This window comes from Durio zibethinus, chromosome 16, assembly GCF_047325235.1.
Source record: "Durio zibethinus cultivar Kanyao isolate XHJ-2024 chromosome 16, ASM4732523v1, whole genome shotgun sequence".
Taxonomy (NCBI): Eukaryota; Viridiplantae; Streptophyta; class Magnoliopsida; order Malvales; family Malvaceae; genus Durio; species Durio zibethinus.
The window spans coordinates 9,659,170-9,682,708 of NC_143177.1; the positions used below are offsets into that span (position 1 = coordinate 9,659,170).

Consider the following 23,539-nt stretch of genomic DNA (forward strand, 5'->3'; position numbering starts at 1 on the left):
TATCACCGATCTGAATCAATTGCAATGGGGAACTCCATTCATCTCCAACCCTAGAGGGGTTTGGTGTAAAAAAAATAAAGTGAGACAACTTCAATAAATGTGAGGGATGAAGGATAAATCGAAGCAACAAAGGGCTAAATCTCAGTGGATCATGGCAGCATCATGGTAGCAAGGCCACACAACCACTTGCAATACCCTATCGCATATTTAAGTCTTTTGTAAAGGATTATTCTCGCTCGATGGGAATTGAGCTCTAAGAAGGTTCGCGTAGCTTGTCCACCATAAGGGCTGCACCTATGACACATGCCTTTGGGGCCCATGGGCCCCTACTATGAGTCAACAATTTAGTGGTAGGTGCATGCATCACTTCTAGCCTGGATTCTGACTTAGAGGCATTCAGTCATAATCTAATGTATGGTAGCTTTGCACCACTGGCTTTTTAACCAAGAGCGTTGACCAATTGTGCGAATCAATATTCTTCTCATACTAAGTTAAATTACTATTACAACACTACCATTAGTAAGGTAAAACTAACTTATCTCAAAATGGTCTAAACCCAACTCACATTCCCTATTAGTGGGTGAACAATCCAACCCTTGGTGAATTCTACTTCACAATGATAGGAAAAGTCGACATCAAAGGATCAAAAAGCAAAATCGCTATGAACACTTGGTTGCCAAAGCTAGTTATCCCTGTGGTAACTTTTTTGACACCTTTAGCTTTAAATTTTGAAGGTCTAAAAGATTGATAAGCCACACTTTCATAGTTTGTATTCCTACTGAAAATTAGAGTCAAATAAGATTTAACCCTTTATTCCACATAAGATTTATGTTTTCGTTAAGCTTATCTTAGGACACTTGTGTTATCTTTTAATAGATATGCCTCCCTAGCCAAACTCTTCACCTAACAATGTCTTTCACTCAGATCAACTGACCAAGGCTGGCTTAAGGTCTAAAAAAAGGGTCGTGCCCTACCTCTGATTCCTAGAATGAGTAAACTAACATTAAAAGTAGTGGTATTTTAATTTTGCCTGATGGCTCTTACATATCCTACACCTCTCAAGTCATTTCACAAAGTCAGACTAGAGTTCAACTCAATAAGATCTTTTTTCCCTGCTGATTTTGCCAAGTCTATTCCCTTAGCTGTGGTTTCATTGCTTAGTAGATAAAGATAGTGGAAATCTCATTAATCCATTCATGCATGTCACTAATTAGAGGATGAGGCATTTGGCTACCTTAAAAGAGTCATAGTTACTCCCGCTATTTACCCACACTTAGTAGAATTTCTTTACTTTGACATTCAAAACACTTGGTAGAAATCATATTACGTGAGCATCCATTGGACCCTTCCTTCAGCTTAGTCATTTCCAGGGTGGGCAAGCCATTCAACAGAAAAGATAACTATTCTTAAGGCCCCCACTGATGTCTCTGGACTCATTAACATTATCGTCAGTCATCGCATCTCAGTTCAAGAATTTTAACCCAATTCCCTTTCGAAGTTTGTACTAGATGTATTGTCAGATGGGCTTCCCCTATCCCTTAGGATTGACTAACCCATGTGCAAGCATTGTTCACATGGAACCTTTCCCCATTTTAGCCTTCAAAGTTTTCATTTGAATATTTGCTACTACCACTAAGATCTGTACTGATAGCTTCTTTGCCCTAGCTCATGCCATAAGTTTTATAGTGACCACCATGCCCTTCTACTTATTAGGGCCTGGCCCTTACCCTGATGGCCAGGAATGGGTCATGTGATTAAGTGCCATCCATTTTCGAGGCTAGTTGATTCGGCAAGTGAGTTGTTACACACTACTTAGTGGATTTTAACTTCTATGACCACCGTCCTACTATCTTAATCAACCAATACCCTTTATGGGTTATTAGTTAATGTGCAATTAGGCACCATAACCTGACTTTCAGTTCATCTTGCATTACCTATTTTGCTTATAAAAAATGGCCTACTTAGAGCTCTCGATTCCATGGCATGGCCCAACGAAGCAACCACACCATTTTGCCTATTTAAAGTTTAAAAATAGGTCAAGGGCATTACACCCTCAATGTCTCTAACCATTGTCTTTCCCTAATAGAACTCGCTAAAGGCTCCAATTATCCTGAACAAAACTTTGAAGGGAACTATCAACTAGATAGTTCGATTAGTCTTTCACCCCTATACCCAAATCAGATGAATGATTTGCCTGTTAGTATTACTACGGGCCTCCACCAGAGTTTTTTTGGCTTCGCCCTGCTTAAACATAGTTCACCATCTTTTGGGCCTTGACAGGCATGCTCGTATTCAAACCCTTCTTAAAAGATCAAGGTCAATCCCAGGTGCACCCATGATAGATCCCGCTATTCAGCTTCCATGCACCTTATAGGTTTCCTAACCCATTGACTTGCACACATGTTAGACTCTTTAGTCTGTGTTTCAAGATGGGTCAGATGGAAAGCTTGAAGGCATGATTGGAGCATGCAAGTGCTAATGCATGTTGAGATAGCACATACTGCATTCCATGATCATGGTGATGCTGTCTCCACGAGCATATCAAAATCCTGGGCTTAGGCTTCTACCATAACCCATGTCAGTCCATGCCTTAAGTTGATAAAAAAACTAGCTCTCACCATTCCACATCCAATTGAGGTGTATCATCGACCCCATCTACTTCCCTTTCGATAATTTCAATCACTCTTTGACTTTTTTTTCAAAGTCCTTTTCATTTTTCCCTTATAGTACTTGTTTGCTATCAGTCTCTTACTCGTATTCAGCCTTGGATGAAATTTATAGCTCGATTGGGGCTGTATTCCCAAACAAACTGACTCGTAAATAGTGCCTCATGGTGTGACAATATCCAAGCATAATGGGGCTCTCACCCTTTCCTGCACCTCTTTTTAGGAGACTTAGGCTCAGTTTGTCACTGAGGATACTTCTCCAAACTATAATTTAGACATCTGAGGAGTCTAATTCTCAAGCTAGGCTCTTTCTGGTTCACTCACTATTACTAGGGTAATCTTGGTAAGTTTCTTTTCCTACACTTATTGATATGCTTAAACTAATAGGGTAATCCCACTTGACCTAAAGTCACAATGGGAGTATCAATCAAGTGATGTAAGGGGCACAATGGGGTTCGGATGGATAACGAGCGCACATCACCGGAGATGAGGCATGCAGTGAGCTTTACCACCGACATCGCGGTGCTATCATTGCTAAGGACTCACTTTTGGGCCAACCATGATCGACGAGATCATGGAATGCCATCTTTCACCCCTCACTCAAAGCCCGATAGGTGGGGGGTTAAAAGATGATGATGCAAGATACCCAAGCAGGCTTGCCCTTGGCCTAATGGCTTAGGGCACAACTTGTATTCAAAGACTTGATGGTTCATGAGATTCTGTAATTCACACCAAGCAAAATAAATAGTTCCCATTGTTAAATATTGTTGCTTTAGTTTACAAAAAGAAAATAGCATTTAGCCCTTACATTTCATTTCGTTTCAAAGTTGGTCCATCAACTCGTTCAAACTTCTTCCATCATAAAAGTATAAGTTCTTTTCACAAATTACCAAGCAAAATAGTTTGTTACCATTGGGATATACAATATTATTGTTTTTATTTACCAAAAAACACATTTCTCCCATTCATTATGTTTGGTTTCAAAGTTGGTCTACCAACTGGTTCAAACTTCCTCAATCATAAATGTATAAGTATTTTTCTCAAAGTACCAAGCAAAATAGATAGTTCTCATTTGCATACACAATATTGTTGCTTTTGTTTAGCAAAAAAAGCATTTCTCCCATTCATTTTCTTTGGTTTCAAAATTGGTCATTCAATTCATTCAAACTTTATCCATCATAAAATTATAAGTTCTTTTCATAAAATACCTAGCAAAGTAGTTTGTAACCATTGGGGTACATAATATTGTTGCTTTTGTTTGCCAAAAAAAGCATTTCTCCCATTCATTTTACTTGGTTCTAGAATTCATCTCTCAACTCGTTCAAATTTCCTTTGTCCTAAAAGTATAGGTTCTTTTGATGAAGTACCAAGCAAAATAGTTTGTTACCTTTAGGATCCATGATATTATTGCTTCGTTTACCTAAAAAGTATTTGTCCCATACATTTTGCTTGGTTTCAAAGTTGGTCCTACAACTTGTACAAACTTTCTCCATTGTAAAAGTTTATTCTCACAAAGTACCAAGAAAAGTAGTTTGTTACCATTGGAATACATGATATTGTTGCTTTTGATTACCAAGAAAAGCATTTAACCTTTTAATTTTGTTCAATTTCAAATTGTTCCTTCAACTCATTCAAACTTCCTCCATCATAAAAGTATAAGATTTTTCACACAGTACCAAGCAAAATAGATAGTCACCATTGGGATACAAGATATAAAAAATCATTTCTCCCTATATTTTCTTTGGTTCCAAAGTTGGTCCTTCAACTTATTCAAACTTCCTCCAATGTAAAAGTATAAGTTCTTTTCACATAGTACCAAGCAAAATAGATAGTTTCCATCAGGATACATGATATTGTTGCTTTTATTTGACAAAAAAAGTATTTCTGCCTTTTATTCTATTTGCTTTCAAAGTTCATCCTTTAACTCATTCAAACTTCCTCTATCAAAAAAGTATAAGTTCTTTTCACAAGGTATCAAGGAAAATAGTTTGTTACCATTGGGACACATGATATTGTTGCTTTCATTCAAAAAAAATTTTTTTCTTTCTTTCATTTTATTTTGCTTCAAAATTGGTTTTTTAACTCATTTAAACTTTTTGCATCATAAAAGTCTAAGTTAATTTCAAAAAGTACCAAGCAAAATTATTTTTGTTACGACTGGGATAAATGATATTGTTACTTTCGTTTGCCAAAAAGAAAAAACATTTCTCCCATTCATTTTGTTTGGCTTCAAAATTGATTCTGCAATGCTTTCAAACTTCCTCCATTATAAGAGTGCAAGTTTCTTTCACAAACTACAAAGCAAAATATATAGTTCCTGCTAGAATACAAGATATTATTGCTTTCATTTTCCTAAAGAAGCATTTCTTCCATTCATTTGCATACATGATATTGTTGCTTTTGTTTGCCAAAAAAAGCATTTCACCCATCATTTTGTTTGATTTCAAAGTTTATCCTTCAACTTGTTCAAACTTCATCCATCATAAAAGTATAAGATCTTTTCACAAAGTACCAAGTAAAATAGTTTGCTACCATTAGGACACATGATACTATTGCTTTTGTTTACCAAAGAATGCCCTTCTCCCATTCATGTTGTTTCATTTCAAAGTTGGTATTTCAATTCGTTCAAACTTCCTCTATCATAAATTATAAGTTCTTTTCACAAAGTATCAAGAAAAATGCATAGTTCCCATTGGGATATATGATATTATTACTTTTGTTTACCAAAAAAAAGTATTTCCCCCTTTCAATTTGTTTAGGTTCATAGTTGGTCATTCAACTCATTCAAACTTCCTCCACTGTAATGGTATAGGTTCTTTTATAAAGTAGCAAACAAAATGATTTATTGCCATGGTGATAAACAATATTGTTGCTTTTGTTTACCAAAAGAAGCTTTTCTCCCATTCATTTTGTTTGGTTTCAAAATTGGTCCTTAAAATCATTCAAACGTCCTCTATCATAAAACTATAGGTTCTTTTCATAAAGCACCAAGCAAAATAGTTTGTACCATTGCCATATATGATATTCTACTTTTATTTACCAAAAAAAGCATTTCTCCATTCATTTTTTTTTTTATTTCAAAGTTGGTCCTTTAAGTCATTCAAACTTCATCCATCATAAAAGTATAAGTTCTTTTCACATGGTATGCAGCAAAATAGATAGTGTCCTTTAGGATACAAGATGTTGTTGCTTTTGTTTACCTAAAAAGTATTTCTCCCTTTCATTTTGTTTGGTTTTAAAGTTGGTCCTTCATTTTATTCAACCTTCCTCCATCATAAAATATAAGTTATTTTGACAAAGTAAAAAGCAAAATAGATTGTTCCCATTGGGATAAAAGATATCATTGCCTTCATTTACCAAAATAAGCATTCGGCCCTTTCTTTTTGTTTTGTTTCAAAGTTGGTCCTTCAACTCATTCATACTTCCTCCATCATAAAATATAAGTTCTTTTCACAAATTACCGAGCAAAATAGATAGTTCCCATTAGAATACAAGATATTGTTGCCTTTTTTTACCAAAAAAATGATTTCTCCCTTTCATTCTATTTGGTTTCAAAGTTGGTCCTTCAACTCTTTTAAACTTCCTTCATTGTAAAAGAATAAGTTCTTTTCACAAAGTACCAAACAAAATAGTTTGTTACTATTGGGATACATGATATTTTTGCTTTTGTTTGCCAAAAAGTGCATTTCTCCTTTCATTTTGTTTAGTTTCAAAGTTGGTCCTTCAACTTGTTCAAACTTCCTCCATCGTAAAAGTATAAGTTCTTTTCACAAAGTATAAAGCACAATAGATAGTTATCATTGGGATACAAGATATTGTTACTTTTGTTTACCCAAGAAAGTATTTCTCCATTTCATTTTGTTTGGTCTCAAAGTTGGTCCTTTAACTCATTCAAACTTTCTTAATCATAAAAGTATAAGTTCTTTCTACAAAATATCAAGCAAAATAGATAGTTCCTGATGGAATACAAGATATTATTGCCTTTGTTTACCACAAAAAGCATTTCTCCTATTCATTTTGTTTGATTTCAAAGTATATGTTCTTTTCACAAAGTTTACATTCATTTCAAAGTATACATCCTTAAACTCGTTCAGACTTCATTGTAAAAGTATACACAAAGTACCAAGCAAAATAGTCTGTTACCATTGAAATACACGATATTGGAGCTTTTGTTTACCAAAAGAAGTATTTCTCCCACTCTTTTTGTTTGGTTTCAAAATTGGTCATTCACTTTATTAAACTTCCTTTATTGTAAAAGTATATGTTCTTTGGACAAAATATCAAGCAAAATAGATAGTTCCCATTGGGATACAAGATATTGTTGTTTTCGTTTTCCATAAAAAACATTTAACTCTGTCATTTTATTTGGTCTCAAAGTTCATCCTTTAACTTTTTCAAACTTTCTACATTGTAATTGTATAAGTTTTTTTCACAAAGTACCAAATAAAATAGAGTTAGAATACAAGTTATTGTTGCTTTTGGTTACCAAAAAATATTTTCTCCCTTTCATTTTGTTTGGTTTCAAAGCTGATCCTTCAACTTGTTCAAACTTCCTATATCGTAAAGGTATAAGTTCTTTTCACAAAGTACTAAGCAAATTAGTTTGTTACCATTGGGGTACGCAATATTTTTTCTTTTGTTTACCAAAAAAACAATTTTATCTTTTCATTTTTTTTGGTTTCAAAGTTGGTCCTTTAACTCATTTAAACTTCCTCCATCTTAAAAGTATATGTTCATTTCACAAAGTATAAAATATATATATATATAGTTTCTATTGGGATACAATATATCATTGCTTTGGTTTACCAAAAAAAACATTTCTCCCTTTCATTTTATTTGGTTTCATAGTTGGTCCACTTGTTCAAACTTTCTTCATCGTAAAAGTATAGGTTCTTTTGAAAAAGTGCTAAGCAAAATAGTTTGCTACCTTTTGGATACATGATATTATTACTTTTGTTTACCAAAAAAACTATCTCCCTTTCATTTTGTTTGATTTCCAAGTTAGTCCTACAACTCGTTCAAAATTCCTCGATCGTAAAAGAATAGGTTTTTTTCACAAAGTACCATGAAAAATAGTTTGTTACCATTGGGATACATGGTATTATTGCTTTTGTTTACCAAAAAAAAAACATTTCTCCCATTCATTTAGTTTGGTTGTAAATTTGGTCTTTCACTCATTCAGACTCCCTTGATTGTAAAACCATAAGTCTTTTCACAAAGTACTTTTGTTTGGTTTTAAAGTTAATCCTTCAACTCGTTCAAACTTCCTCCATTGTAAAAGTATAAGTTCTTTTCACAAAGTACCAAGAAAAATAGTCTTTGACTGTTGCAATACATGATATTTTTGCTTTTTTTACCAAACAAAAGTATTTCTCCCTTTCATTCTATTTGGTTTCAAAGTTGGTCCTTTAACTTGTTCAAATTTCATCCATCATATAAGTATAAGTTCATTTAAAAAAGATCAAGCAAAATAGATAGTTTCCATTAGGATATAAGATATTGTTGTTTTTGTTTACCAAAAAAAGCATTTTTCCCTTTCAGTTTGTTTGGTTTCAAATTTGGTCCTTCATCTCATTCAACCTTGCTCCATCGTAAAATATAAGTTCTTTTGATAAAGTACCAAGCAAAGTGGATAGTTCCTATTGGAATACAAGATATTGTTGCTTTTGTTTACCAAAAAAAGCCTTATACCCTTTCATTATGTTTGGTTTCAAAGTTGATCCTTCAACTCGTTCAAACTTCCTACATCGTAAAATATAAGTTTTATTCACAAAGCACCAAGTAAAATAGATATTCCCTATTAGGATACAAGATATTGTTGCTTTTGTTTACAAATAAGGCATTTCTCCTTTTTTTTTTGTTTGCTTTCAAAGTTGGTCTTTCAACTCGTTCAAACTTCCTTCATCATAAAGGTACAAGTTATTTTCATAAATTACCAACCAAAATAGATAGCTCTTATTGGGATACAAGAAATTGTTGCTTTTGTTTGCCAAAAAAATCATTTCTCCCTTTCATTTTATATGGTTTCAAAGTTGGGCTTTTAACTCATTCAAATTTCTTCCATCGTAAATGTATATATTCTTTTCATAATAATGTCAAGCAAAATAGATAGTTCCTATTGGGATACAAGATATTGCTGCTTTGGTTTACCAAAAAAATGCATTTTTCCCTTTCATTTTGTTTGGTTTCAAAGTTGGTCCTTCAACGTATTCAAACTTCCTTCATCATAAAAGTATAAGTTTTTTTCCAAAACTATCAAGCAAAATATATAGCTCCCCCTGGGATACAAGATATTGTTGCTTTCATTTTCCAAAAGAAGCAATTCTCCCATTCATTGGGATATATGACATTGTTGCTTTTGTTTGCCATAAAACGTATTTCACCCATTTGTTCGATTTCAAAGTTGGTCCTTTAACTCATTCAAATTTCCTCTATCGTAAAAGTATAAGATCTTTTCACAAAGTAACAAGCAAAATAGTTTGTTACCATTGGGAGACAAATATTGTTGCTTTTGTTTACCAAAAAAAGCATTTCTCCCTTTCATTTTGTTTGGTTTCAAAGTTGGTCATTTAACTCATTCAAACTTCCTCGATCATATAAGTTCTTTTCACAAAGTATCAAGCAAAATGCATAGTTCCTATAAGGATACATGATATTGTTGCTTTGTTTACCAAAAAAGGTATTTCTCCCTTTTATTTTGTTTGGTTTCAAAGTTAGCCCTTCAACTTGTTCAAACTTCCTTCACCGTAAAAGTATAGGTTCTTTTCACAAAATACCAAGCAAAATAATTTGTTATAATAGGGATAAATGATATTGTTGCTTTTGTTTACCAAAAGAAGCTTTTATTCATTTTGTTTGGTTTCAAAGTAGGTCCTTCAACTCATTCAAACTTCCTCTGTTGTAAAAATGTAAATCCTTTTCACAAAGTACCAAGTAGTATAATTTGTTACCATTAGGATACATAATATTCTTGCTTTTGTTTACCAAAAAAAGCATTTGTGCCTTTCATTTTATTTGGTTTCAAAGTTGGTCCTTTAACTTATTCAAACTTCATCTATCGTAAAAATATAAGTTCTTTTCACAAAATATCAAGAAAAATAGATAGTTCTTGTTAGGAGACAAGATATTGTTGCTTTTATTTACCAAAAAAAGCATTTCTTCCTTTCATTTTGTTTGGTTTCAAAGTTAGTCTTTCAACTCATTCAAACTTCCTCAATCATAAAAGTATAATTTCTTTGCACAAAGTATCAAGCAAAATAGATAGTTCCTATTGGGATACAATAAATTGTTGCTTTTGTTTACAAAAAAAAAAAAGCATTTCTCCCTTTCATTCTATTTGGTTTTAAAGTTGGTCCTTTAACTAATTTAAACTTTATCCATTGTAAAAGTGTACATTCTTTTCATAAAGTACCAAGCAAAATAGTTCTTTACTATTGGGATACATGATATTGATGTTTTCTTTTACCAAAAAAAGTTTTTCTCCCTTTCATTTTGTTTTGTTTCAAAGTTGGTCATCAACTTGTTCAAACTTCCTTGATCATAAAATTATAGGTTGTTTGCACAAAGTTAAAAAGCTAGATAGTTTGTTACTGGTTGCTCTTTTTTTTTAGGCTGCAAGTGCACAGGTTGCAACCAAGTAATAAAATGTGAGTAAGGTTGTCGATCCTACACAGATTATGTTAGGGTGCAAAACCAAGTACCAAATGAAGTTCTTTCTTACTTTATATTTAGATAGATAAAATGGTCAATTGGTTGAAAGCAAAAATGAAAGAATGGAAATTATAAATGTATAGGCCAAAAGCCAAGCTAACCAACTACCATTTGGTAGCTTAAAGGGTAGGCCTATTATACTAGAAAATAAAAGAAAGTTGAAAGCTTGAATGTTGGCTGAAAGTAAAAGAGAGCATAAAAGAACAAATTTGAATCTTGAAAGCTTGCAAAAGAAAGTTGGGCATGCAAAGTGAGAAAAAGAGATTTGAGTGAAAATAAACTTGTATTAAAAGCAATAGCTTTGGAAAATAAAACAATAGAGAGTCTGTCACCTTAGCCAAGAGTAAAAGAAATAACAAAAGATCTAGACTATTCTATCACCTTAGTCAATTTACAATGAAAACTAAGTGAAACCATAAAAGGAAAAGACAAGAGAAAAAGGGAAAAGAGTGGGTTGTGGAATCCTCTCTATTTACAAGTGAGATGCATGGCCTATTTATTGAAAGATGAATTTGGACACACTTGACTTTGGCAAGTAATCAATTACATTTCCACTAATTTAGGGATTATCCATGAATTTGATTGATCCTAATCTTGCTCTTACCTTTATTACCATTACCACTCATAATTTACTATCTAAGAAGGGATTTCGGTTAACCATCAACAAATCAACATTTAAGACCTAATTTCCTTGATTTGCGTAAATCATGGGATTCTCCAATAATTCACTCTTTGCATTTAAACCACTGTTTCCCATAATTTACAATCTAAAAGAGCATTCTATCAATTATTAAAATCCATGATTTGTGTGGCAATTGTTTTCACAAAGTGCCAAGCAAAATAAATAGTTCTCATTAGGATACTAGATATTGTTGCTTTCATTTACCAAAAAAAAGCATTTATCCTTTACATTTTGCTTGGTTTCAAAGTTGGTCCTTCAACTAGTTCAAACTTCCTCCATCATAAATGTATAAGTTCTTTTCACAAATTACCATGTGAAATAGTTTGTTACCATTGGGATGCACGATTTATTGCTTTTGGTTACCAAAAAAAGCATTTTCTCCCATTCATTTTGTTTTGTTTCAAAGTTGGTCCTCTAACTGGTTCAAACTTCTTTCTTCTTAAAAGTATAAGTTTTTTTTTTCACAAAATACCAAGCAAAATATATAGGTCCCATTCGAATACACGATATTGTTGCTTTTGTTTACCATGAAAAGCATTTCTCCTATTCATTTTGTTTGGTTCCAAAGTTAGTCTTTCAACTCTTTCAAACTTCCTCCATTGTAAAAATATAAGTTCTTTAGACAAAGTACCAACCAAATAAGTTTGTAACCATTGGGATACATGATATTGTTGCTTTTGTTTGCCAAAAAAAAAGCATTTCTCCTATTCATTTTGTTTGGTTTCAAAGTTGACCTTCAACTCAGAGCAAATTTTCACACTTAGATCAGTATTCCCAATGTGTTCCAATGGTCTAGATTGTCTACTTCCAAAGTTGTGATTTTTAAAGCTCTTGAATCAAGTAAAAAAACCATTTTGCCACTAATATAAAGTTTTCAATCTTTAGGCTATTTTTTTGGAAATCAATACTCTTGTGTTCATTTTTGTGATTTTAAAGCACCAAAAATCATAAAATAATATGAAACTAAAATCTAAAAAGTTTCATGAAAATTCAATCTCGAAAGGTCAAATTAGAAAATTACCTCTAATGAGTATTTTAGTAACTACATACCTTTCAAGGTGCTACCAAGCTTTTGAATGCATAAAAAATCATCAAATATTTTAAAAGCATGATCTGAAAAGTTTCACGAAAAATCGACTTCATGAAAGATAAATTACGAAAATACCCTTAAGGTGTATTTTGCTAATTTCACATCTTTCAAGGTGCAATCAGGGTTTTCAAAATTCTAAAAATCATCAAATAATATCAAACAATGATCTAGACCATTTTGTGAAATTTTGACCTTGGGAAAGTAAAATGATAAAAATACCCCTAAGTTATTTTTATAATTTAACACCTCTTAAGGTGTGATCTAGGTTTTAATACATCAAAAATCCTAAAAAAAAATCAATTATGATCTACAAATTTTCACAAAAATTTGACTTTGAGAAGGCTAAATTATAAAAATATCCCTAAAATGTATTTTGGTAATTTTACCATCTCAAAGTGCAATCAAAGTTTTTGGGGCTTTAAAATTACTAAATTCAATCTTAATCCATATTAGTTCCAATTTGATTATCACAAATTCATCCAAGGGTCTAAAATTTACCTTTATTTTTGTTTCAAGGAGCAAACTTTCACCTTTAGATCAAGATTCCCAATGTGATCAATGGTCCAAATAATTTACTGCCAAAGATGTAATTTTGAAAGCTCTTAGATCAAATGAAAAGATTATTTTACCTCTAATACAAAGTTTTTCTTCTTTAGGCCATTTTCCTAGAAATCAATGCTCTCATGATCTAAAGCATTTCACAAAAATCTAGCCTTAGGAAGGTCAAATTATAAAAATACCTTTTAGGGTATTTTTATAATTTCACACCTCCAAGGTGTGATCTGGGTTTCCAATGCATAAGAAATTCTCAAAAAATATGTAATTATGATCTGTAAATTATCACTACAATTCGTTTTTGAAAAGGTCAAAATACAAAAATACTCTTAAAATGAATTTTGGTAATTTTACGCTTCTCGAAGTGCAATCAAGGTTTCTAGTGCTTTAAAATTACAAATTTCAATTTTAATCGACATTGGTTCCAATTTGAATATCACAAATTCATCCAAATCCAAAATTCACCCTTGTTTTTGTTTCAAGGATCAAACTTTCACCCTTGGATCAAATTTCCAATGTGACCCAATGGTCTAGATTGTTTACTGTCAAATATGTACTTTTCAAAATTCTTAGATCACATGAAAAGATCATTTCACCCTTAATACAAAGTTTTCAGTCTTTAAGCTATTTTCTTTGAAATTAAAGTTCTCGTGTTCACTTTTATGATTTTAAAGTACAAAAAATATGAAATAATATGAGACTAAAATCTAGAAGGTTTCATGAAAATTTGACTATAGGAAAGTCAAATTATGAAATTACCAATAAAAAGTATTTTGGTAATTTTGCACCTTTCGTGTGCTATTATGGTTTTGAATGCACAAAAAATTATGAAATATTTTAAAAATATAATCTGAAAAGTTTCACAAAAAATTGACCTTGGGAAGGTCAAATTACAAAATTACCTTTAAGGGTTAATTTCACACCACCCAAAGTGTGATCTCAATTTTTAATGCATCAAAAATCCTAAAAAAAAATTCAACTATGATATTAAAATTTTCACAAAAATTTAACTTTAAAAAGGTTAAATTACGAAAATACTCCTAATGGTATTTTGAAAATTTTACGTTTTTCAAAATGCAATTAAGGTTTTTAATGCTTTAAAATGATAAATTACTATCACAAATTCATCTAAGGGTCCAAAATTCACCCTTGTTTTTGTTTCACGTAGCAAACTTACACCCTTGGATCAAGATTCCCAATGTGATCCAACAGTCCATATTGTTTACTACCAAAGATGTGATTTTGATAACTCTTGAATCAAGCAAAAAGATCATTTTGCCTAAAATATAAAGTTTTCGGTGTTTAGGCCATTTTCTTGGAAGTTGATACTTTTGTGTTCATTTTTTTATGATTTTAAAGCACTAAAAATCATAAAATAATATGAAACTAAATCTGAAAAGTTTTGTAAAAATCTAACATTGGGAAGGTCAAATTACAAATTACCTCTAATAAGTATTTTGATAATTTCACACATTTCAAGGTGCTACCATGATTTTAAATGCATCAAAAGTCATCAATATTTTAAAAGCATGACCTAGAAAGTTCATGAAAAATCGATTTTGAGAAGGTCAAATGATCAAATTACCTTTAAAGGTTATTTGCTAATTTCACATCTTCCAAGGCATGATTAATGTTTTCAAAATTCTAAAAGTCATCAAATAATATCAAACCATGATCTAGAGCATTTTCCAAAATTTCAACCTTGGAAAGGTAAAATGACAAAATTACCCCTAAAGGTATTTTTGTAATTTCACACCTTCTAATGAGTGATTTGGGTTTTTTATGAATCAAAAATCCTAAAAAAAATTCAATTATGATCTATAAATTTTCATGAAAATTTAACTCCAAAAAAGTCAAATTACAAAAATACTGCTAAAAGATATTTTGGTAATTTTATCTTTCTTGAAGTGCGATTAAGGTTTTTAAAGCTTTAAAATTACAAAATTCAATCTTAATCTACATTGGTTCCAATTTGATTGTCACAAATTCATCCAAAGCTCCAAAATTCACCCTTGTTTTTATTTCAATGAGCAAACTTTCACCTTTAGATCAAGATTCCCAATGTGATCAATGGTCTAGATTGTTACTGCCTAAGATGTAATTTTGAAAGATTTTGGATCAGATGAAAAACCATTTGGCCCATAAAACAAAGTTTTCGTTCTTTAGGCCATTTTTTTTTAAAATTGATGCTCTTATGTTCATTTTTGTGATTTTAAACCATTAAAAATATGAAACAATATGAAAATAAAATCTTAAAAGCTTCATGAAAATTAGATATCAAAAAGGTCAAATTACGAAATTATCCTATTTTGGTAATTTCACACTGCCCAAGGTGCTGTCATGGTTTTGAATACTCCAAAAATCATCAAATATTTTAAAAGCATGATCTAAAAAATTTTGCAAAAGACTAACCTCGAAAAAGTCCAATTATGAAATTATCCTTCAAGGATATTTTGGTAATTTCATACCTTCTAAGGTGCGATTAAGGTTTTCAAAATTTTAAAAATTATCAAATAATATCAAACCTTGATTTGGAACATTTCACAAAATTTCAATCTTGAGAAAGTCAAATTATGAAAATACCCCTAAAGGTATTTTTGTAATTTCACATATCTCAATGTGTGATTTGGGTTTTTATTGCATAAAAATTTTAAAAAATATGCAATTATGATTTGAAATTTTTCATATTTAAAAATTTTCATGAAAAGTCGACTCCGAGAAAGTCAAATTACGAAAATACTCCTAAAAGATAGTTTAGTAATTTTACACTTCTCGAAATGCAATCGAGTTTTTCAATGCCTTAAAATCACAAACTTCAATCTTAATCCACATTAGTTCCAATTTCATTCTCACAAATTCATCTAAGGGTCCAAAATTCACTTTTGTTTTTGTTTCAAAGAACAAACTTTCACCATTGGATCAAGATTCCCAGTATGATCTAACGGTCCAAATTATTTACTACTAAATAAGTGATTTTAAAAGCTTTTGGACCAAATGAAAATATTATTTTGCCCTTAATACATAGTTTTCAATCTTTAGGCCATTTTTTTCAAAATCGATGCTTTCATATTCATTTTTGTGACTTTAAAGCACCAAAAATCATAAAATAATATGAAACTAAAATCTAAAAAGTTTCGTGAAAATCCGACCTGAGAAATGTCAAATTATGAAATTACCCTTGAAGGTTATTTTGATAATTTACACATCCCAAGGTGCAATGATTGTTTTGAATGCTCCAAATATCATCAAATAAAAGCATGATTTAGAAAGTTTTGTGAAAATTCAACCTTGGAAAAGTCAAATCACAAAATTATCCTTATAATGTATTTTAGTAATTTCACACATTCTAAGACGTGATCAAGGTTTTCAAATCATAATCTAGAGCATTTCGTGAAATTCTAACCTTACAAAGGTTAACTTACAAAAACACCCCAAGGGTATTTTTGTAATTTTACATTTTTTCAAGGTATGATCTAGGTTTTTAATGTATAAAAAATCCTTAAAAAAATTCAATTATAATCTGAAAATTTTTACAAAAAATTGACTTTGAGAAGGCCAAATTATGAAAATATCTCTAAATGATATTTTGGTAATTTTACCTTTCTCAAAGTGCAATCAAAGTTTTTAGTGCTTCAAAATCACAAATTTCAATCTTAATATACATTTGTTCTAATATGATTATCACAATTTCATCTAGGGGTCCAAAATTCACATTTGTTTTTGTTTTAAAGAATAAATTTTCATTCTTGTATCAAGATTCCTAACGTAATCCAATGGTCCAAATTATTTACTGCCAAATAAGTGATTTTTAAAGCTCTTAAATCATGTAAAAAGACCATTTTATCCCTATTACAAAGTTTTCAATTTTAGAGTATTTTCTTGGAAATCGATACTCCTGTGTTCATTTTTGTGATAGAAGCTACAAAAAAATCATAAAATAATATGAAATTAAAATATAAAAAATTTCATGAAAATTCGACATCGAAAATATCAAATTACGAAATTATCCCTAAAAAATATTTTGGTAATTTCATACATCCCAAAAGTGCAGCCATAGTTTTGAATTTACAAAAAATTATCAAATATTTTAAAAGTATGATATGAAAAGTTTCACGAAAAATCGATCTTGGGAAGCTTAAATTACGAAATTACTTTTAAGAGGTATTTTGATAATTTCACACATTTTAAGGTGCAATCAAAGTTTTTAAAATTCTAAAAATCATCAAATAATAGTAAACTATTCTTTAGAGCATTTTGTGAAATTTCAACCTTAAGAAAGTTAAATTATGAAAATATCTTTAAAGGTATTTTTGTAATTTCACACCTTCGATGGTGTGATCTAGGTTTTTAATGCATAAAAAATCCTAAAAAAATTCAATTATGATTAGAAAATTTTAACAAAAATTTGGCTTCGAGAAGATTAAATTATGAAAATATCATCAAAGTGTATTTTGGTAATTTTACTTATTCGAAATGCAATAAAGTTTTTAATACTTTAAAATCATAAACTTCAATTTTAATCAACATTGGTTCCAATTTTATTGTCACAAATTCATCCAAGGATCCAAAATTCACCTTTATTTTTGTTTGAAATAGCAAACTTTTACCTTTTGATCAAAATTTTCAATGTGATCCAACGTTCAAAATTGTTTATTACCAAAGATATGATTTTTAAAACTTTTGCATCTAAGTAAAAATATTATTTTTACCTCAAATACAAAGTTTTCAATCTTTAAATCATTTTATTGAAAAACGAAGCTCTTGTGTTAATTTTTGTAATTTTAAAACACAAAAAAATTATAAAATAATATAAAATTAAAATTTAAAAATTATGTGAAAATTTAATCTCCTAAAAGTCAAATTATAAAATATTTTATTTTTGTAATTTTATACTTTTGAAAATGCTTCATAATTTTGAATACTCTAAAAATCATTAAATATTTTAAAAATATAATATGAAAAATTTTCAAAAAAAATCGATTTCGAAAATATTAACTTACGAAATTACGTTTAAAAATAGAATGATCATTACGGCTTTTGAGTCAATTGCAATTGGTTGGCGATATTTAGACGATGGGCTTACATCTCTGGTGATCTAAGTTCAGGTAACTCGCTCTTCCATAACCACTCATGCTCGCCGCTGTCTTAACTTCTCTCATTCCTTTATCTTCTTCCTTGAACTCAAACCAAAATCCTTCCAAAACCCTAAGAGGAAATCCCTCTTTTAACAAAAATTTTGAATTCTCTATCTCGGAAAACCCCAATAATGGCCCCATTAAGATGCCTACAGCTCCGTGGATGAAGGCTCCTCTCCTTCTCCAACCCCGTGAAGTGTTAAACCCTTCAAAACCCACCACTAAAAAGTGCTCAAACAGAAATGCTAAGGCACCTGACAAGGCATTGTTTGCTAAGGAAAGTGGGGTTAGAGAGAAGAAAGTGATGAAAAAGATCATTAGAAACGTGGAAAAGCTACAAAGAAATGCTGTTTTGGAAGATACCCAGATTGGGATTTGTGAAGAATTCGAGCTGGGGAATTGGTTGGAGGAGATTGGAAGAGATGGAGAAGCGAAGAAATATGATGCAAAAATGCCTTGGTTGAGAGAAGAAGAGAAAGTTATGTTTAGGAGGATGAAAAAGGAGAAAGTTTTGACTCAGGCTGAGATTAGTCTTGATGAGGATTTGCTTGAGAGATTGAGAAGGAAGGCTATGAGAATGAGGAAATGGGTTAAGGTGATGAAAGCTGGTGTAACTCAGGCTGTTGTTGATGAGATAAGGTTGGCTTGGGGGAAGAATGAGCTTGTAATGGTGAAATTTGGCGTCCCTTTGTGTAGAAATATGGATAGAGCAAGAGAAATTGTTGAGGTTTGTTTTCTGTTGATTTCTTTTGCGTTTTTGTTTTCTTGAGGATTCTTCTTTTTATTGATAGTTTTTTGTTTTATGTTAGAAGTTTCAAGGCTGTTTATTGTTGGTCATATATCTTTTATAATTTGAAAAGGTTACAATATGTTTAGAACCAAATGAAAATAGGATTCATTACAATTCAATTCTAGAAAAGAATACTTGATAGGAATATTCATGTATTAAGGAAGAGGATTATTGCATGAAAGGGTATTTTAAGGTAACATTTTCTCTCTTCATATGCAAATAATAACAATTTTTATGTGTTTTTTAATGATTAGTCGATTATAAATAATCATTTAAGATTATTGTTTGTTATGTTTCAAACATAGATAAATCGGCACATTTTGGATATAACCATATCAAACTTTCTGATGGTTAAATCTTTTCATAACAGATGAAGACTGGGGGCTTGGTTGTATGGAGCAAGAAAGATATTCTGGTTGTATACAGAGGTTGGACTTGGATACATGGGCTGACTTCAAAATTTTCTCTAATGGAGTATTCATCATGTTTTGCCAGTGGTCAAGAAATATCTTCATCTAGAGTCAGTCACCTTACTTCAGGCAATACTATTAATATGTCTCAAGAAAAATCTAATCTACGTGCTTTGGGGAGAAGTTTGTATAGAGAAGACAGAGAAAAGGAGTCTACGCCAACCAGCATCTCTATCAAAGGAGATGAAAATAACCGAACAGTTGTTGGGTCATTGTATGAGAGAGAAACTGATAGATTATTGGATGGTTTAGGACCTCGCTTTATTGACTGGTGGATGCGAGAGCCACTACCAGTTGATGCAGACTTGCTTCCAGAAGTGGTTCCTGGATTTAGGCCTCCATTAAGGCTTTCTCCTCCAAACACTAGATCAAAATTGAATGAAGCAGAGTTGACATATTTGAGAAAGCTTGCTCATCCTTTACCTTTTCATTTTGCTCTCGGTACCACCTTGTCTATTGTAAACTTATTGGCTAGAATTTACACATGCACCTCAGTGTTGGCATGGGCATTTGTGCATTGTGGTAGACATATGGCATATGCATGTATTATTCCTACCATTAAGTAACTACCATAGACAATAAGGGAAGGGAAAATAATCTAGTCTATCTGGAAAAACATTTGCCTCTGTAATTACTGAGAAGTTATTTTGAGGGTAAATCTGCAATTCCACATTATACATTAGTACTAATTCATTGACAACACTCTTGATGTTTTAAATTTTGTATAACAAATGATGTGCTGGGCTATGCTCTGCTGCTTTGTGTTTCACTAATGTTTGCACTTTTCAAAATTCTTGATTCTGGTTTCTTCTTCTTGCTGAAGGGAGGAATAGGAACCTTGAAGGCTTGGCTGCTATCTTGAAATTATGGGAAAAAAGTCTCATAGCAAAGATTGCTATAAAATGGGGGGATTCAAAATATTGACAATGAGCAAATGGCATATGATCTCAAGGTAAGTCTATAATTCTTTTGACCTGTTACAATCATGGTCTCTGAAGTTTGCTCTATTTATTAAAAACATGGGCAAATCTGTGTTTATATGGTCAACAAACTTGATTTGTGCCATCACTAAGTTGCATCAGGGTGGTTTAAGTGTCATGTCTTTAGAGAACAATATGATGGACCTCTTTGTTAGCCTGACTTGAAATTCTTTTGGTTTAAGGATAAAAATTTTCTGATCAATCCCATGCTTGAATCCATGATATTATTGGGTACAGTGGCTCTGATAGCATTGCTATTATGATTTGATCATAAAAAACCCTGTGTAGGTGAATTTAGGTCTTTATTGAAACTAAGGCTTTTGGAAGGTTCACTGGTAGCCTTCCATGCCTTGAAATCTGGTATAGCCCTATCGGCATGACATGCATGCACATCTATGCTTGCCATTTATGATTATGAACAGCTAAATATATTAAATTTATGATGACTAATACATCTGATTATGCAGAATCTCACAGGAGGAATTTTGTTATTACGCAATAAGTTCCTAATAATATTTTATAGGGGTAAGGATTTCCTTCCTCAAGGTGTTGCTAATTTGGTAGTTGAGAGAGAAATGGCACTCAGAAGATGCCAACTTAATGAAGAAGGTGCTAGAGTGAAAGTGGCTGAAACCTTTCAGGTTGATGATGAACCTTTGGCTAAGAGTAGCACTGTAGGAACTTTATCAGATTTTCATGATATCCAGGCGAAATTTGGAGACCTGGAAAAAGAAAATAATGAATTTGAACTTCAATTGGAAGCTCAAAAGGAAAACTTAGAGAGGGAATTGAGGAACCAAGAACGCAAGCTATCAATTGTAAGATCCCTTCCTCTTTGTTTTTTTTTTTAACTTGTTCTGAATCATTAAACCTCCTACACCATTTTCACCTGTTTAAACTTGTCGCTTTCATGCTTAACATCATATTGTTTCATTTGGGAGTGCTGTTTGCTGACACAATCTTATTTGACTTTGCAGCTTAACATAAAGATAGAGAAGTCAGCTAAAAAGCTAGCAAAGTTGAATTCTTCGTGGCAACCTGCTGAGCTGGATGTGGATCTTGAAATAATTGCTGAGGAGGAGAGAGAATGCTTGCGGAAGATAGGACTGAAACTCCATAGTTGCTTGGTACTTGGTAAGGGAAAGACTGCTCTTCTAGTTGCCAATTGAATCTTTTTTGCTTTCAAATCTATTGATTTGAAAATTTTTGATAGCTTTTATGCTGATATTTCCACCATCTAAATTCACCGATCTTGCCCAGATATCAGTTTCTCTCTCTCTTGATTTATCTTTTGTTTAAATATGTTCAGGTCGGCGTGGGGTCTTTAATGGCGTCATAGAAGGAGTACATCAACATTGGAAGCACAGAGAAGTCGTCAAGATAATCACAATGCAGAGAGTGTTTGTACGAGTCATCCATACTGCAAAATTGCTTGTAGCAGAGAGTGGTGGGATTTTGGTTTCAATTGAGAAGCTAAACGATGGCCATGCTATAATCATATACCGAGGAAAAAATTATCGACGCCCTTTGAAGCTAATGACTGACAATCTTCTAACTAAGAGGGAAGCATTACAAAGGTCTATCGAATTGCAGAAAATTGGAGTAAGCTCTTTTTATTTTTTTCTTCTCTCTCACAAGTTTACTGTTCTTACCATTCTACAGAAATTTTCTATTTAATCTCTTTGTCCACTGTTCGTTTCTAGGCTGAAACATGATCTCTTTCTGTTTTTTTTTTGGGTATCAGTCATTGAAGTTTTTTGCTTACCAACGACGACAGGCAATCTTAGATTCGAAACTCAAACTGGTAAGGATAAAGTTTTTTATTCTCATCAGTGATACACCTACATCTTAAAATAGCTTGTGAAACCTTGTAAACTCCAGTAAAGCAAAGCTTACCCATATTTTCTTATTTACCTTTTAAACTGATGTACTGAAACTTTAGGCCGAGCTAAAGAAAAGAAGAGTTGGTACTCTGCAAGGGTGGCAAGCTGCTGACTAACGGATGTTCTATGAATTGTGATGTCCACTGGAAGTTTCTACTGTAATCAATCATCAATATTATTTGACGATGGCTCTTGGTATCTCGCAAATTGAAAATTTTGAATTATGTAATATTCCATTTTTGGGTCTTGATTCAAGTTTATTATGTATGCAGGCAAAAATGGAGAAAGACTCCTAGATGAGATGGTTGCACATGCTTGTGTGCATCACTATAGTAACAGTGTAGCAAGTTAGCCAAGCTCTTGACTGCCCCTCCTGGGGAAATTCAGACAAGATTTCTTTCTACTTCTTGTAAGTGTTGATTCAGACATTTTAAGCTTGAGATGGTACACAGAAAAAACAGTTGCAAACACTTATTCAGGTGATGATATAACACGATATCCTGAATCCAAGGCAGGACTGGTCAGCCCTGATTATGCCACGTGTTCCTCAATGGTGTTACACCTTATTCCCATATAGTCGTGCAGCCAATTGATTTTTCTTACTTGGTTGAAGTCACTAATTAGTCAATATCTGGTGCAACTTATGGACCAGCAGGGGTTGGTGTGCAGGTTTCTATCTGCATGGTTCATGTTGAAATGCTACAGTTGAGAGGACAGTATCTCAGTATCCATTCTGGCACTCAAGTACATTTGTTCCACTTCCAATCATGGTAGCCACTGAATAATCGTGATATAACACCAGATCCACAAACTGAGCTGAATCTGACAGTGGACTATTTGAGAAGCTTTTGGCATCTCTTAGATGGCATGCTTTGGGTGCAGGAGTAGATTTTCAACATTTAGTGGCATTAAGTAGTGAGCTAGAACAATGAACAACATTCCTATTTAGAGAAGCAATTTCAGGAATGACACTTCAACTTTCATCTAGGACAAGAATTGCACTCCTACTTGGAGAAGCACATGTGAAGAAAATTGATATCCCATCTTTATGCTGTAACAGTTAGCTTCAGTTGCACATTTCTCGTATATTTCTAACTAGTTCAAAGTTAACCTGTTGACAATCTTGCTATCATTTGTTGCCTGCGAAAAACACAATGCCACTAAATGACAATGGTTAATAATTATTTGGATTAAGTATAACTAATTATGATGTAAGGGATACTTCATTGCCTTGTAGACAGAATAATCAGAGTGTAATTTTCCCGGATTCTTTGGTCCTCTGCTTACCCGCTATGTAAAGATTAATTTATGATTTAGTTAGGTTCATTTGATTGGTATATGGTTCTGATGCTTTAATTATTCATGCAATATTACTATTATTATTGTTGACTCTGGCATGACTGTTATTACGCTTAACAATTCTAATCCATTCCTCAACATATTGGAGACTGTTTGCATCACAGGATTTTCACCTTCTGGCGTCATTTATTGTTATTATGAAATGAGAAAAAGGGAGAGGGATGGAAATTGAAGGAATAGGTTGATGAACTATGAACTTCGAAGTTGCAGATGATTCCT

At 32.2% G+C, this 23,539-nt stretch overlaps 2 protein-coding genes and 1 pseudogene across 3 annotated transcripts; 2 read left to right on the forward strand and 1 right to left on the reverse strand.

The window, feature by feature from the left end:
• Positions 1–113: 113 nt before the first annotated feature.
• Positions 114–3,078, reverse strand: LOC149514319 (25S ribosomal RNA; annotated as a pseudogene).
• Positions 3,079–17,742: 14,664 nt separating this feature from the next.
• LOC111290550 (chloroplastic group IIA intron splicing facilitator CRS1, chloroplastic-like) lies at positions 17,743–23,247 on the forward strand. 2 transcript variants are annotated; one of them, XM_089745271.1, is made up of 10 exons: positions 17,743–18,565; positions 18,999–19,539; positions 19,922–20,050; positions 20,546–20,603; positions 20,720–20,896; positions 21,056–21,212; positions 21,388–21,680; positions 21,823–21,882; positions 22,021–22,156; positions 22,234–23,093. In XM_089745271.1, the coding sequence occupies exons 1-3, from the start codon at positions 17,834–17,836 to the stop codon at positions 20,020–20,022; spliced, it is 1,374 nt and encodes a 457-aa protein (XP_089601397.1). In that variant the 5' UTR covers positions 17,743–17,833; the 3' UTR covers positions 20,023–20,050; positions 20,546–20,603; positions 20,720–20,896; positions 21,056–21,212; positions 21,388–21,680; positions 21,823–21,882; positions 22,021–22,156; positions 22,234–23,093. The 2 variants fall into 2 exon arrangements, with proteins under 2 accessions (XP_089601397.1, XP_022737634.2); XM_022881899.2 differs by having other exon boundaries at positions 20,546–20,896; positions 22,234–23,247.
• LOC149514320 (chloroplastic group IIA intron splicing facilitator CRS1, chloroplastic-like) lies at positions 20,033–22,077 on the forward strand. Its single transcript, XM_089744956.1, has 8 exons — positions 20,033–20,050; positions 20,097–20,228; positions 20,377–20,438; positions 20,602–20,896; positions 21,056–21,212; positions 21,388–21,680; positions 21,823–21,882; positions 22,021–22,077. The coding sequence occupies exons 1-8, from the start codon at positions 20,033–20,035 to the stop codon at positions 22,075–22,077; spliced, it is 1,074 nt and encodes a 357-aa protein (XP_089601082.1).
• Positions 23,248–23,539: the final 292 nt, after the last annotated feature.

Excerpts from the sequence above, each read along its gene's own strand:
- LOC149514320 (XM_089744956.1), top strand. Across the intron at positions 20,439-20,601 it reads CTTCCATGCCTTGAAATCTG|GGGTAAGGATTTCCTTCCTC; the intron begins GTATAGCCCTAT and ends AATATTTTATAG. Across the intron at positions 21,883-22,020 it reads TAGATTCGAAACTCAAACTG|GCCGAGCTAAAGAAAAGAAG; the intron begins GTAAGGATAAAG and ends CTGAAACTTTAG.
- LOC111290550 (XM_022881899.2), top strand. The coding sequence starts at position 17,834 with ATGCTCGCCGCTGTCTTAACTTCTCTCATTCCTTTATCTTCTTCCTTG. Across the intron at positions 18,566-18,998 it reads GAGCAAGAGAAATTGTTGAG|ATGAAGACTGGGGGCTTGGT; the intron begins GTTTGTTTTCTG and ends TTTTCATAACAG. Across the intron at positions 19,540-19,921 it reads ACCTTTTCATTTTGCTCTCG|GGAGGAATAGGAACCTTGAA; the intron begins GTACCACCTTGT and ends TTCTTGCTGAAG.